At 40.2% G+C, this 14,674-nt stretch overlaps 2 protein-coding genes across 2 annotated transcripts; both read right to left on the bottom strand.

Annotated features, from left to right (window-relative positions):
- Positions 1-4,697: 4,697 nt before the first annotated feature.
- LOC117741749 (extracellular calcium-sensing receptor-like) lies at positions 4,698-7,867 on the bottom strand. The gene is made up of 6 exons (XM_034548968.1): positions 7,704-7,867; positions 7,318-7,606; positions 6,360-7,172; positions 6,052-6,279; positions 5,792-5,918; positions 4,698-5,617 (listed from the first exon to the last, which is right to left on the bottom strand). Exons 1-6 carry the CDS (start codon positions 7,865-7,867, stop codon positions 4,698-4,700), a joined length of 2,541 nt encoding a protein of 846 aa, XP_034404859.1.
- A 1,461-nt stretch (positions 7,868-9,328) lies between these two features.
- LOC117741249 (extracellular calcium-sensing receptor-like) lies at positions 9,329-12,853 on the bottom strand. Its single transcript, XM_034548154.1, has 6 exons — positions 12,663-12,853; positions 12,182-12,479; positions 11,264-12,058; positions 10,923-11,150; positions 10,702-10,825; positions 9,329-10,236 (listed from the first exon to the last, which is right to left on the bottom strand). The coding sequence occupies exons 1-6, from the start codon at positions 12,749-12,751 to the stop codon at positions 9,329-9,331; spliced, it is 2,442 nt and encodes an 813-aa protein (XP_034404045.1). The 5' UTR covers positions 12,752-12,853.
- Positions 12,854-14,674: the final 1,821 nt, after the last annotated feature.

Here is a 14,674-nt window from a genome sequence, read left to right as displayed (position 1 = left end):
GAGATGCCCCATGGGACAGAAGAAAAAGGCTGTTTGGTGTCCAGCTATTGAAGAGTATGCAGTAGGCAGCATTTTGTATCACCAACACTTTGATCTATTTAGCTGAAATCCATATCTTGTGTTTTTGTTTTTCATTCCTAACTATTTATTTGTCTGACAGAAGGTGAGGTCCTGACTCAAAGACAAACTGGAAAAGGAATAGGTTCAGGTTTTCTTTTGTTAATATTTGTCGACATTACAATATTAATTCTGAAATTATTTCAATGAAAACATAAATGATACTTGTTCTGATTCTTATTATTGTCTCTAAGTTGTTGTTTTATTTGTCATGTTGATGCCAACATGTGCTTTGTAGACCTGGAGAAGGCTTTCGACCGGGTCCCTCGGGGGTTTTTGTGGGGGGTGCTGCGGGAGTATGGGGTGCCGGACCCGTTGGCACGGGCCATCCGGTCTCTGTACGCCTGCAGTAGGAGCTGTGTTCGTCTCCTCGGTAGTAAGTCAGACACGTTCCCGGTGGGTGTTGGCCTCCGCCAGGGCTGCCCTTTATCACCGGTCCTGTTCGTGACCTTCATGGACAGGATATCTAGGCACAGCCAGGGGGCGGAGAGGATCCGGTTCGGGAGTCTCGGGATCGCCTCTCTGCTGTTTGCGGATGATGTGGTCCTGTTTACCTCCTCGGACCGTGACCTCCAGCATTCACTGGGGCGTTTTGCAGCCGAGTGCGAAGCGGCAGGGATGAGAGTTAGCACCTCCAAATCTGAGGCCATGGTGCTCTGCCGGAAACCGGCGTATTGCTCCCTCCAGGTGGGGGCAAACTGCCTACCCCAAGCGAAGGAGTTCAAGTATCTCGGGGTCTTGTTCACGAGTGAGGGTAAGGTGGAGCGGGAGATCGACAGGCGGATCGGTGCGGCTGCAGCAGTAAAACAGGCGCTGTACCGGTCCGTCTTAGTGAAGAGGGAGCTGAGCCGGAAGGCAAAGCTCTCCATTTACTGGTCGGTCTACGTTCCAACCCTCACCTATGGTCACGAACTCTGGGTCGTGACCGAAAGAACGAGATCTCGGATACAAGCGGCCGAAATGAGCTTCCTCCGTAGGGTGGCCGGGCTCAGCCTTAGAGATAGGGTAAGGAGCTCGGACATCAGGGGGGAGCTTGGAGTCGAGTCGCTGCTCCTTCGTGTCCAAAGGAGTCAGCTGAGGTGGTTCGGGCATCTAGTCAGGATGCCTCCTGGACGCCTCCCATTAGAGGTTTTCCAGGCACGTCCAACTGGTAGGAGGCCCCGGGGAAGACCGAGGACACGCTGGAGGGATTATATCTCCCGGCTGGCCTTGGAACGCCTCGGGATCCCCCAGAATGAATTGGAAAGTGTTGCGGGTGAGAGGGAAGCCTGGGTCGGCCTGCTGAACCTGCTGCCACCGCGACCCGACCCGGATAAGCGGGTGATAATGGATGGATGGATGGATGCCAACCCATATCCTTATACCAATGTTGACAACACTTGTGTTGACGTCTATGATGCATAATACACATTCTCACAATGCATTGTAAACTACTTACTGCATAATCATAGTTATGAGCACTCATACTGGACATGTCCATGATGTGTTATCACAATAATCATGACACATTTTGAATAATTATTGTTCAAGTATATTAATACTTCAGAATTGCGGGTCACTCACTGACTTTTTTTGATCGTGATACATTATAAAATTCATAGTTGAAATACATTATAGTATATTTTATAATGCATTCAAATTATGTCATGAGGTGATTATAAGTTGCTCTAAGTAATCATTCTTTGCTTTAAGTGCTTTAAAAAAATAGTTGACAATGTTCTGTGTATGGATTTAATGTTATTTATTCTTGTTGATTAAAACACCCAGATCAATATAACAGTTATTTTAAGTCATACTGAAAATATTATAAGGTATTACTACTATGGGACTTATACACTATTATCCTTGCAAAAAAAGATTATGCATTATGATCATTTATAAGTGCCTACATCTATAATTATTTACAAGCAGATTATACTACAATTATAGATTCACTATAACAAAATGTGGTGAAAAGAAACATTTGATTTCCACTTTCTATGTAGCCATAGTCATAATGCTTTAAATATTATAATATGTATTGCTTTATGTGGGTATGCACTACATGAGTGTTTTATAATTGACACAGTAGATCTTATTAAACAGTTTGTATCGGCCCCATTTATGGAAACGCTAAAAACTATGGTGGTGCTGTCTGACTTTATGTATACAGACTTGTTAATTGATCAAGTCTTCAAGTCACTCCAAAAACAATTACATTAATAAACAACACACCAAATGGGACACCATGTTCATAGCTCTGTGGCCAAACAGAGATATATGCTCCATATAAGTGATGCAGGCAGCTGATCAACGAGGGAGCTGGAAAGCTGAAGTAATAGAAAATCAACTACTGAGTTGTTTTAGTTTATATGTCATCAGCACAAATGTGCTGCAGGATTGCGATGTTTATATCAGTCAACTTCACATAAAGTACAGTGTCACACTCAATGATCTTGCGGTGAAGGTAAAAGGGAATAACACTTTCACTTATTATTAATTAAATCGTATTCATGACAATGGGAGAAAAGTAGATTTAGAATTTAAAAGGCATTTTAGTGGTTGAACTTTCTTTATGTGGTGTCATGCAGGCCTCTACCTACACAATTAGAATATACATACTGTATGCATACAGTATGCATACAGTATGCATACAAGATAATGTCAGAAAGATAAGTTATAATTTAGCGTACAAGTTGAGTGCTTATGGACAGCAGTTCGATGTGGACACTATAGAATGATGGACTTTGGAGAGGACAGTTAGAGCCTTCATGGCTCTCTAACTAAAAAGAAAGCAATCAAAAACCTAATCAATAGTGACATTATACATTTATTATATGCCAAAAGGTTAAGAAGCCAACTTATATATTATTTTGCTATTTGGGCAAACACTGGCACGGTACAGCAGACCTGATCTCAGAGCTAAACGGGGAAACAAAAAAATTAACGAGGAAGGAAAAGAAAGATCAAAACAATCCCTTAATTGATTTCAAATGTAACATTTACATGTTGTGACAAGGATGTTAATTAAAATGTACCCTGTGTTTTCTGCTTGAAGCAATATGCCACCTGTTGTTCATATTATTGAGTAAGAGGATGAAGCAATCTGCAATGTTTAATCTCTAGTGTCCGTGTGTTAGTGTCCTGCTGGAGCGTTCCCAGTGGAGTCGAGCCACTGGGTAATGAAGTCGTGCTTACAACAGATGGGGACTTATTTATCTTCCATTGTTTTCTTCCGTGGTGTTTTTGTCTATGTAAACGTGTAACCTTTATATTTGCTCTATTGCATCATAGTATATTTGAACTTTAGAGTAGTGTGAAGATAAATACTTCTTTAATTGTTGCATTTGAACTTTTGTTTATTATTTGTTTTCTTAACTTTTTAGCAAAGCTGAAAAGAAGCTCAGAGGAAGGACAGTTATGGATGTTGAGCGTGGATTTAGACAGAGCCCAAGAAGTAAAAAAAGGCCACCATACCATTGTCAGTATTATCATATTCCCAGTATGGCAGAATGGATGGTAACTCCTTCAATGTGCATATGGGCATGTGAGTACTTTAACAAATGTGAACCTATCCTTTAATCTGATTAAATACAATTACAAAAGGGAGAAATATAAATTATGAAAGGAAAAATAAGAAATTCTTTGAATTACAGCCAACACACTGTAATTGAAAAGGGGGTGAACAAGAATTGTTTGTGCAGCTTGCATAGTATACGTATATGATATGCACTTATACAATACTATATATATATTAAAAAGTGGTGAGCATGCAGCGCACATATAATGTATTTCAGGCCTTTGTACATTAAGTTCATATTACTTGTCCACATGTCAATATTAAGAATATAACCTCTTGACAAGTGCATTCTATTTACATATCATTTCAATGTCATACATAATCTTCTTCTTTATTATTTAACTTCGTCTTTATTATTAGGCAAAGTATCTTGTCATGAATTAACTTTGGTTATAAAGAAACATTCTATAGAATACATTTACCTTGATGTGGCCTCTTCTTCTGCCTTACATACATACTGTAATTGTTTGGAAATATTCTTCACATTCCTTTGTGTTACATGTCAGATGCTGCAAGTTTCAATCACAACTTTATTACAGACTCAGGGTCAATACATTACATCAAATAAATTACATACAAATGCACAATAAAAATGCATAGTTTTTAAATAATTTAAATAGGTGTATTAAATTGTCCAATATATTGTATTACATTACAGACACAAAATTATCAAAGGACAATTTAAAGTGGCTTTGTATTTGATATCATGTCCACATGACGTAAGGAACTGTTCAAGACTAGAGCTGGATGAACTTAGGACCAAGATATTCTGCATACATAATATATGGTTCTGAAGAGTGTTAAGAATCATGCAGCCAGTATTACAGGCATGTATCCAAGCAAGCCTTGTCTGTCACCATTGCTAAACCCAAATGGAGCTTAGACCATATTGCCCCATTTAACGAGCCGTATACCAGTAAGCCAAAATTCTCCAAAAGTATTGTGGCACCCCTCTTTGACTCACAGATTACATTTTGGTTGTAAAAGAGCAAGTTTAAATATTAAGTGATTTGGGAAATGGTTAATAACTTATGTCATGATTAGACATCTTTCCCATTATGTGTTTCTTAGTGTTCTGCTCAGGTCTGAACAAGATTACATAACATTTTGGCAGAAAAATGCATAAAAGCATTCCATAACTTGAAGCCAGAATAGCAAATATCTCTACAGCAACAGTGAACTTCCCAGGAGAGCTGACATATGAGGGGATAAATGTGATCCAGACTGCACAGAATATCAACATGCTGAAGGTGATGAATTTGGCTTCATTGAAGTTATCAGGCAGTTTTCTTCCCAGAAAAGCAAGTACAAAACATAATATAGCTAGAAGTCCTATATATCCTAACACAGCCCAGAACCCAACAGCTGAGCCAAAATTACACTCTAAGATTATTCTATCCTTATGGAGCAACATATTATTGAATGGAAATGGAGGGTTGATTGTCAGCCACAATGTGCAAATAAGAACCTGTATGAAAGTGAAACACAGAACACTGAGTCTCTGCTGTGCAGGCCCAAACCATTTCATCATATTACTACCTGGAAGTGTGGCCCTGAAGGCCATTAACACCACGATAGTTTTCCCCAGAACACAAGAGATACAGAGGACAAAGGTGATGCCGAATGCTGTGTGTCGCAGCATGCAGGACCACTCAGTGGGCCGGCCTATGAAGGTTAGAGAACACAGGAAACACAGAGTCAAGGAGAAGAGCAGCAGGAAGCTCAGCTCAGAGTTGTTAGCTCGTACTATAGGGGTTTCTTTGTGGGCGTAGAAGACTAGTATTGTTATCATAGTTAGACAAACTCCAAGCAGAGCAAAAAAGGCAATCAAAGTTCCAAGAATTTCATCATATGCCAGAAATTCTAATGCTTTGTTGACACAAGTATCTCTCTTCTTGTTGGACCAGTACTCTGATGGGCATTTCATACAGTGTATTGAGTCTGCAAGATAAAAAATAAAGGATACAGATAAATAGCGAGTTAAAATAATGTTATGGTTTCAGAGGTCAACACTTCTAAAAATGCATTCCGGATTTTCTGTTTTTTTTCCCTCTATGTCATTATGTGTAATATAATTTATTGCATCTGAAACGGGAAATTAAATAGTTTCTTTACCTGTTAAATTACTGATTTCGCCTGCTGGACAGGGTATGCAATTATAACAACAGATTGGCTTGCCTTTCTGGAGGACCTTACGGGTTCCTTGGAGACAGGTCTCACTGCAGACTGACACAGGAACCTCCTACAAACATAAACACAATTCATAAACACGATTTGTGAAAAAGACTAAATGTAAAGCTCAACATTTATATCAAGGTTTTTACAATTCTCAGTGAAGAGTTAAGAGAGTTATGTCCAACCAGTTTCTAATATACCTTGGTCAGACCATTTCCCCAGACAACTGGGATGTTATTTAAGATAAACTGATGAATCTCTGGAAGAGATGCATCATAAATGCCAATTGTTACTCCTTCCATGGTTCCTTTGTTTGTCATTTGTAGATTTACAAGTTCATATCTTGCCGGTGAATCTCCATTACTGTCAAAATAAACTCTTTCTCCTTCCTCAGTAGTGAAATTCACAGTGTTGAGATATTGCAAGACCTAATAAATACATAATGGAGAGATTCAACTACAAATTCCTGCTGTTATCATTCTTTCACACTTAACTGATGGTTCCTCACCTGCCATGGTTGAATGTGTTTGGTATCGGCACAGATCCCATTTGAAAAAGGCCCTTTACCTTCCTCACATTTAATCAGGTTGTCAAGAGCATGAGCAACTGCGTAAACTGACTTGTATACATTATTGGTGAATGTCAGCTCAGAGACATCAGTGAACTTTGATTCAACAGTCTGCAAGCTCTCAAAGCCGCTGCATGGCTTTCTTTGTGTGTTTGCAGTGTTATTCAGAGCGCAGTCAAACACGTCTTCCCAGAAATCTCTGACAAACTGACTGTCAGGAAACTGTGAAGGGTGGAGTTGCCTCAGGTGCTCCTCCAGCCCCGGGATCTTAGCTTTGCTGACAGTGAAGCCTAGCGAGCCCACCAGGAGGCTGTGTCCCTCACTGTCAGTCAGAGAGTCATCTGTGATCCAGGCGTCACTGCCAACCCACTGCAGCCCTGTAATGTTCTGTCTGAATAACTCTTTTGCCAGCAACTTAATTTCTCTGTGAGACATAAAAGCCATAATCACTTTGGAAGTGGCATGCTTAATGATCTCGATTATTCTCTGAAGTCTGTCAGGACGATATGACGAGGAAAATACTTCAGAATACTCAATGCACACTCCATATTCTTGTGCAGCTTGGATAAATGCAGCAATGCCATTCAGGCCATATTCGTTTTCCACAGCTAGAGCCCCAATCCATGTCCAACCAAAGTGCTTGAACAGCTTTGCCAGTGCTCTGCTCTGGTAATAGTCACTGGGAATAGTTCTGAAAAAAGTGGGGTACTCTTTCCTGTTGCTCAGACAGGCACATGTGGCAAAATGACTGATCTGCAGTTAATTATACAAACATGTTACTGGTTATTCTTGCATAATGACCATATAGCTTCATAATGTAGATATTTCTAACCACACATCTAACTCAAAGTAAAACACTTTTTGCATTAACTGCAATGACCATTCCTCTATTACTTACCACAGGTATATGGAACCTTCCAACAATTTGTGCAAATGCAATAGTTGGTCTCGATCCTGAATGTCCCAAGATAGCATGCACTGTCCCAGATTTATTGCAGTTGTCCTCATTGACTTCTTCCTTTAGTCCGCTCACCAGGGCGAGTGCAGCTCTCAGAATGTCCACAGTTCCACAGTTATCATATATCTTGTAGCCCAGTTTAACATTAGGGAGCAAATTAGTGTTCTTGTTGATCTCATTTATGGCAAACATGACCACTTGAGCAAATTTAAATTCCCTAAAGTTGATGCTGGTTCGATGAAAGATAGAAGTAAATAATATATATGTGTCTCAAATGCAATTAAAAATACACATACACAATTTAAAATAGACCTAACAATACATACTTGTTGCATTTTCGGACTTCTGGAAATGTCTGAAATGTGTTAATTACATAATCCTGCGTTGTGCGAAATGAAAATATGCCTCCAATTACAAGATCCCCATCTTGGGCCAGTTCAGGTGGTTGTGCTGAGCCTTGCAGTCGGCACACAGAGTCTCCTTGTCCCATCTTTCCCATCAGCACAACCAAGAGGAGCAACCTCAACAATGGCATAGCTCTGCTCTGCTCTTCAGGCCAGGCCAATCCGCTCTAATTCTTATGACAGGGCTTTATACACCTTCAATAACAAGAGGGAATGTGCCATGGTTGAACTCATGCCTCAGGAGACCACAGGAAACCAAACAAGTTAACCCAAATATGTTTTGTCTTTGGATTTTATTCCCTGCTTTTTTGAACTGTATTACATGTTGTTTATATACATATTTATTTATATATTGGTCAATATGAAAATATTGTAGATTATCCCCTGAGCTATAGCTATCTGAAAACCACTGTGGGTTAACTGCTTCCCATCACACTACAAGGTAAACACAAACAAATGCAATCACCCTGCCCTACTGGAAGTTCCCTGCTGCCCAATGGATAATACCTAGCTCATGTGGCCACAACAAATGGGAGACACACCGTATGCAAATTTAAACAGATACATTTTATTGCACAAAACAAACCAAATGTCATCAGAACCAAATTAAACTAAATTGAAGATGCGCTCAAATAACTAGAATATGAAGTGTAGACGTTAGTGAAACTTGAAGTATGTGTGAGTGTGAAAGCAAAAGAAACTAACAGAGGCAGCATAACAAAACCATACCAGAGCAGGTGCCTGTAGGGAGAATCAGTAAAAAAGCTGCAGTCGTGCTTTAATGTGATGTGAAACATCATGATGTGTGGGGTGTAAAAGGTTAAGTAATGTTGAAAAGGTTTCTGAGAACAGGGACATGTTGGCCAACCTGTGAGGGTTCGGTTGTGCCCGACCCAAGCGCAGACACGGGGAGGCAAGGTTGGGTGGAGGTAAATAGTTTATTGTATAGAACCGGGAGAGCGTAGATGGAGTGGTCAGGTGGCGTGAGCGGCGGCGGCTGAGCGGAAGTGCAGGTACGGTATTCCTGGGCACAGCGAACAGGGGTTAGCAGGAAATCACAAGTAACAAGCAAAGTACGATTCTTAGTGAAGCCGAGAGTCGAAGTACCACTGCAAATGGTGCAATAATCTGGCAGCTGGAGAGAGGGAAGCCAGGGTGTTTTAACAGGGAGGACTTGATGATGTGATTGGAGACAGGTGCCGGAGATGAAGTGCAGGTGTGGAGATGATTGCCAGTTGCCAGAAGCCACGCCCACGAGACACACACACACACACACACACACGTAACAGGGGACAAACAAAGAAAAGAGAGAAAGGGACGAGAGTCGTGACACAACCTCCGAAACCCAGTCCTGGATAAGTGTAATGAAATGGATGGATGGATGGACTGTTCAAATTAAGAAAAACAGTACAGTTGCACTAGGTAAAACCAAAACAGAGCAACAGGGATAGTTTTGACTGGTGAAAGATAGATATACTAATATATATTTGTTACAGTCTCAAATATGGTAGGCATAAAATACATTAAATGGTTTTCAGTTTTCAGAATTATTTTGGTGCCCCCTTCCCCATCATATTCTTTTTTGTATTCTTCTCAGGTTTCAGGAGGATAATATAACATTTTGGAATAAAAATACAAAACAGCAGTCCAAAACTAGAGGCCAGAATAGCAAATATTTCAACAGCAACACTGAACTTCCCAGGAGAGCTGATATACGCTGGGATAAAAGTGATCCATACTGCACAAAATATCAGCATGCTAAAGGTGATAAATTTGGCTTCATTGAAATTATCAGGCAGTTTACGGGCCAGAAAAGCAAGAATAAAACAAAACATGGCCAGAAGTCCAATGTATCCAAGTACAGCCCAAAAGCCTACAGCTGAACCCAGAGCACACTCTAAGATGATTGTGTCCTTGAATTCCTTAAAATTCTTAAATGGAAAAGGAGGAGAAATTGTTAACCATAGGACACATATGATAACCTGTATGAAAGTGAAAAACAGAACACTGAGCCTCTGCTGTGCAGGCCCAAACCATTTCATCACATTACTACTTGGAAGTGTGGCCCTGAAGGCCATTAACACCATTATAGTTTTCCCCAGAACACAAGAGATACAGAGGACAAAGGTGATGCCGAATGCTGTGTGTCGCAGCATGCAGGACCACTCAGTGGGCCGGCCTATGAAGGTCAGAGAACACAGGAAACACAGAGTCAAGGAGAAGAGCAGCAGGAAGCTCAGCTCAGAGTTGTTTGCCCTGACAATAGGAGTTTTTCTGTATATGAAGAAAATGAGTGCCACAACATTAGTGATGCATGTTCCAAATAGAGATGCTGCAGTGAGCAGTGCTCCCATAATCTCTTTGTATGATAGAAACTCTGCCTTCTTCTTCACACATGCATCTCTTCTCTCATTTGACCAGAACTCAGGGTGGCATCTCACACAGGTGATAGAATCTGAAAAAAGTGTATTAAAGCAGGTGTTAGATTTGCTCAGTATATTTGTCTTTTATTATTTCTCTAATTTGCATTTTTCCTATGCATACAAGAATGACACTACATGAGTACAAGATAACAAATGGATAGTATTATGACGGTTAAATCATATCAGTATAAATAATCTGCATTGTATGTGGACAATATATACTATATATAGGTATTATCTGTAATGTTTTGTTTAGGTTGTTTCATTTCTTAATAACTAAGCATGATACATATTTTCAAATGGCAATTCAATGATACTGCTCAAACAATTTAATCTACTCTAAATGTATGTATTGCATTTTCAGAGGGAGATAATGTCAAATGTCAATACCTCAGTTGGTGAGAACAAAACTATTTCCATATTCAGGTACCACAAGGAGGAGGAGAGAAATTACTGTCTGCCTTTTTTAATGTTCTACCTGTATAATTTTACTACACCTGTAATGTTGCTTATTTCTCCTTCTGCACATCTTAAACAGTCATAGCAGCAGACAGGTTTTCCTTTCTGGAGGACCTTGCGAGTTCCTGGAGGACACTTCTCACTGCAAACTGACAAAGGCACCTGTATGAACAGAACAACCATGAGAAAGATATTTTGGCAATTATAACAATTCAAATACACTGTATTCAACAGCTTCAGTTATAACATGGTATCATACCTGTTGTGAGTTTTGTGCCCAAATCAGAGACCTATTTTGCAGATTCAGCTGTTTGCCTGCATGTAAAGTTGCATCATGAAGACCAACTGTGACAAAGTCCACAATGCCCTTTTCTGTTGGCTGCCAGTTTATAATTTCATACTTTGCTGCTGGGTCTCCATCCTCATTAAAGTAAACCTCATCTCCTTCTTTTGTTTTGAACTGAATCTTTTTCAGAAGCTGTAAAATCTAAGAAGATGTAGATCATTATCTGAAACATGTATAGGCTTAACTTCAAAATGTTAACAAAATAGTTAGCATAGTTACTTAAAAATTATAATCGCTGCTGGTCTTCAACTCACCTTATATGGCTCAAGCTGCACTGTGTTGTTGCAGGTTTTGTTACAGTTGAGAATACTATGAAGTGTGTGAGCCACAGCATACACTCCTTTGTATACATTGTTAAAGATTGGCATCAGCGACATATCAGTAAAGCTGTTTTGCACTCCAGTCAAATCTTCATGTCCAGTACATCCTTTCTGATGCCCTGATGATGGCTGTGACTGCCTGAACTTACAGCTAAATAATGCTTCCCAAAACTCTGTAAACATTTTATTACCAGATGAATTGAGCGGCTTTACATCCAACATGAACTCTCTAACGCCACTGACATATGCTTTGGGGATCGACAGGCCTATGGCACCATCCAGAATGTGATGCTTATCCATTGCCGCAGTTTGGGAATCAAATATCCAGCCCTCACTGCCTACCCACTGGTACCCAGTCAAGTTGTTGTGAGACAACTCATGTAATACCACATCCATATCCATGAAGGAGAGGAAAGCCACAATAACCTTGGAAGTAGAAGTCTTGATAGTGTCAATTATCTTTTGTATTTTGTCTGGTGGATCTGTTCTAAAGAAAGATACAGAGTACTCCAGACAGATGCCCAGCTGCTGGGCGGTTTCTATGAATGTGGCCATGCCATTATTGCCATAATCATCATTTGTTCTAATAGCTCCAACCCAAGTCCAACCAAAATGCTTGACCAACTGGGCCAGGGCTCTGCTCTGGTAGTAGTCACTGGGTACTGTTCTGAGGAAGGATGGGTACTTGGTTTTATCACTGAGACAAGCACAAGTAGCAAAATGGCTGATCTAAGAGAAACAAGAAATGAGATCCCAAGATAAAGATATGAAATAGAATGCTATGACTAGCTGGAAGATTTAAAATTATAATATTGTTTTCACAATGATTAACTATTTAACAATCTTACCAACCATTGGGATGTGAAAGGGTCCGATGACAGTAGCTATCGCCATGCAAGGAGAAGACGAGGTTTCTCCCATAATGGCCTGCACTTGGGAAAGTCTGATACATGGTGCCTGGGAAGTGTCCGACGCTACTTCATTACCATTAGCCAATGACAATGCAACCCTTACACTTCTGGCAATGGAGCCACATGCATCATAAATCTTGTAGCCAAGAGAGATTCCAGGCAGTAGGTCTGTGCTGTTATTGATCTCCTCTATGGCAAAGAGCATAGCCTGGGCAAACTGGAACCCTCTGAAATTCAGACTTGATGCAGACAGTTATACATTGTTGTAATTTGAAATATTCTTGAAATATAAACGAAAGCATAATAAATTCAATTATTTGATGGTATTAATACACACTACAGGGATTTCTCATTTCAAATACTCAGCAGGACTTCCTCTTAGATATTCTGAAACTAAAATAGATTTATTGGGTATAATTTACCTGGTGCATTGCAGTGGCAGTGGTTTTTGAATGTAGGTATCCTGTCTGTCTTTCCAGCTGCTGTGGAAAGAAAATATGCCCCCCAACATGATGTCCCCATCCTTATAAAGCTGAGGGCTCTCAGGAACCCCTATCTGCCTGCACACCAGCTCTTCAGTCTGAGAGAAAAATGCAACCAGCAAGAGCTGTAAGAGGGCCCATCCCTGCTCTGGCCACTTCTGTGTGGATGGCATACTGTCTAAGAGAGCTAAACCACTGGCATCATGTGTGCCTTAATGGTAATTCAAACCTTGCAATGGTATTTATACATTTTGATGCAGCATGGCAAATAGTAATAGAACAATGATGTGTCATCTCTGTGGAGTGGGGCAGGAGGAAGGAGGTTCCCAAAAAAGGCTGTTGGGCCTTAGCTAATTAAAGCTGATAGCTGGCAAACTACAAATTACCATCTATGCTATCTTCGTGGATTCCCAGCCAGATCATCTGTCAACAATCTTTGCTGGCAAACAATAGGATCACCAGCCCCCCATCTCCACCGACGTCCCTCTATATCTTCCAGATCACCTTCTCTGCTAAAGCCCAGCGAAATCACAAGTTGGCCTTCCACCTTTGGATTTCTGCTCAGCTACTTTTCAGTCTCTAGACCTCCCACCTGAGCCTTTCTGCCCTGTTGTTAAAGCCTCCACTGTGGAAACAATCTATATTCATTGGTTCTTCCTGATGTAATGTTACCATTAATGCTTTTCAATGCAGCCTAAACTAAACTGTTTTAAATATAGCAGAGGTTCTCCACAAGTGTTCCACATGCCAACTGCAGTAATACCCCACAAGGTACTAAAACACCTGGTTGGGAATCAGTTTTTGAACAATAATACATACAATACAGACCATTCACTCTTTCAACATGACACACATAACCATGTACATGGCAAGTTGGAAGACTGACAAATCCCTGACCTCAACCCAATCAAACAACTTTGGTTTCTGAAAAACAACCAGGACGTATCACCCAACATGATAAAACCACATGATAAAACCACAAGCTAATCTATTTCTACTGCTAACAAATGTGTGGCTGAATGGGAGGAAATTCCTGGAGCCAACTTTAGAATGTATGTGGACAGTCTTCACAGAAGAGTTGTGTAGCTGAATTTGAATGACCATAGTTTTGGAGGGAATCACTCAGAGCGATATGTTCAACAGTCATACAGCTGTGCAATGTTTGGGTATTGAGATACTTTGGCCCTGTCATATAGAAAGATAGATAGATCATATTTAATGTGCAAGTACAGTTTTACAGGAAAAACAGAAACATAGTGAGAACAGGCAAAGGCTGCAGGGTTGGGTCCTTTCTTCCCTTTTTTTCTTGTTGCGATTCACTTGATGTGAGCCAAATACTCCATTGTGCCGATCCCTGCAATATATGGTTAATTGTAGTATTCATTAGTTTCCTTTATTAGCAGTTTGAACAGTTGTTGTGCCTCCGAATCTTGTAGATCAAGAAAAGATATCTCTCATTTTCCATACATTCATTGTGAAGTTATTATATATTATTATATATTTTAGGAATGGGTCTTACATCTAACTGGATGTTTTTGTTAACATTCAGCACATCACATTGATTCACCATGGTTATAAAAACAACAATCTTAATGTTGTGTCTTTATTTTTCATATTCATTATTGAAGTTTGTTGAGTTTGTTATTCAAACTCATCAAATGTTGCAGGGCACAGTTTTGACGTAGGCCTAATATTCTCCAGTAAAGATCTTCAGGGGATCATGATGCAACAGCCCTGACGGTAAGTTTCCAGTGTAAACTGAGGGGACAGGTGTGGTGTGGAGGAAGAAGACTGGAGAAACTTTGAACTCTGGAGGGAGATTATTTGTTTGTTAGCATGACTGTGAGTGGGACGAGCCTGAGGTGTAAGTCATGGTCAGGCCTGAGGCGCCTGCACTTCATCACATATGTTCTAATCAGGCCCCAAAGGACATACTCTCTGGAGAGGTCAAA

The sequence above is a fragment of the Cyclopterus lumpus genome, chromosome 13 (assembly GCF_009769545.1).
Source record: "Cyclopterus lumpus isolate fCycLum1 chromosome 13, fCycLum1.pri, whole genome shotgun sequence".
Taxonomy (NCBI): domain Eukaryota; kingdom Metazoa; phylum Chordata; class Actinopteri; order Perciformes; family Cyclopteridae; genus Cyclopterus; species Cyclopterus lumpus.
The sequence above is the reverse complement of the archived record's forward strand: the minus strand, read 5'-3'. Positions and strand labels throughout refer to the sequence as shown.

Bases quoted from the DNA above. Each gene is read 5' to 3' on its own strand.
- LOC117741749 (XM_034548968.1), bottom strand. From the start codon at position 7,867: ATGGGACAAGGAGACTCTGTGTGCCGACTGCAAGGCTCAGCACAACCA. The intron at 5,919-6,051 runs GTATATTAGAAA...TTATGTTTGTAG, and splicing joins GGGGAAATGGTCTGACCAAG to GAGGTTCCTGTGTCAGTCTG. The intron at 5,618-5,791 runs GTAAAGAAACTA...TTTATCTTGCAG, and splicing joins CGAAATCAGTAATTTAACAG to ACTCAATACACTGTATGAAA.
- LOC117741249 (XM_034548154.1), bottom strand. From the start codon at position 12,751: ATGTTGGGGGGCATATTTTCTTTCCACAGCAGCTGGAAAGACAGACAG. The intron at 11,151-11,263 runs GTGAGTTGAAGA...ACATCTTCTTAG, and splicing joins TGCAGCTTGAGCCATATAAG to ATTTTACAGCTTCTGAAAAA. The intron at 10,237-10,701 runs GTGTAGTAAAAT...CACTTTTTTCAG, and splicing joins AGAAATAAGCAACATTACAG to ATTCTATCACCTGTGTGAGA.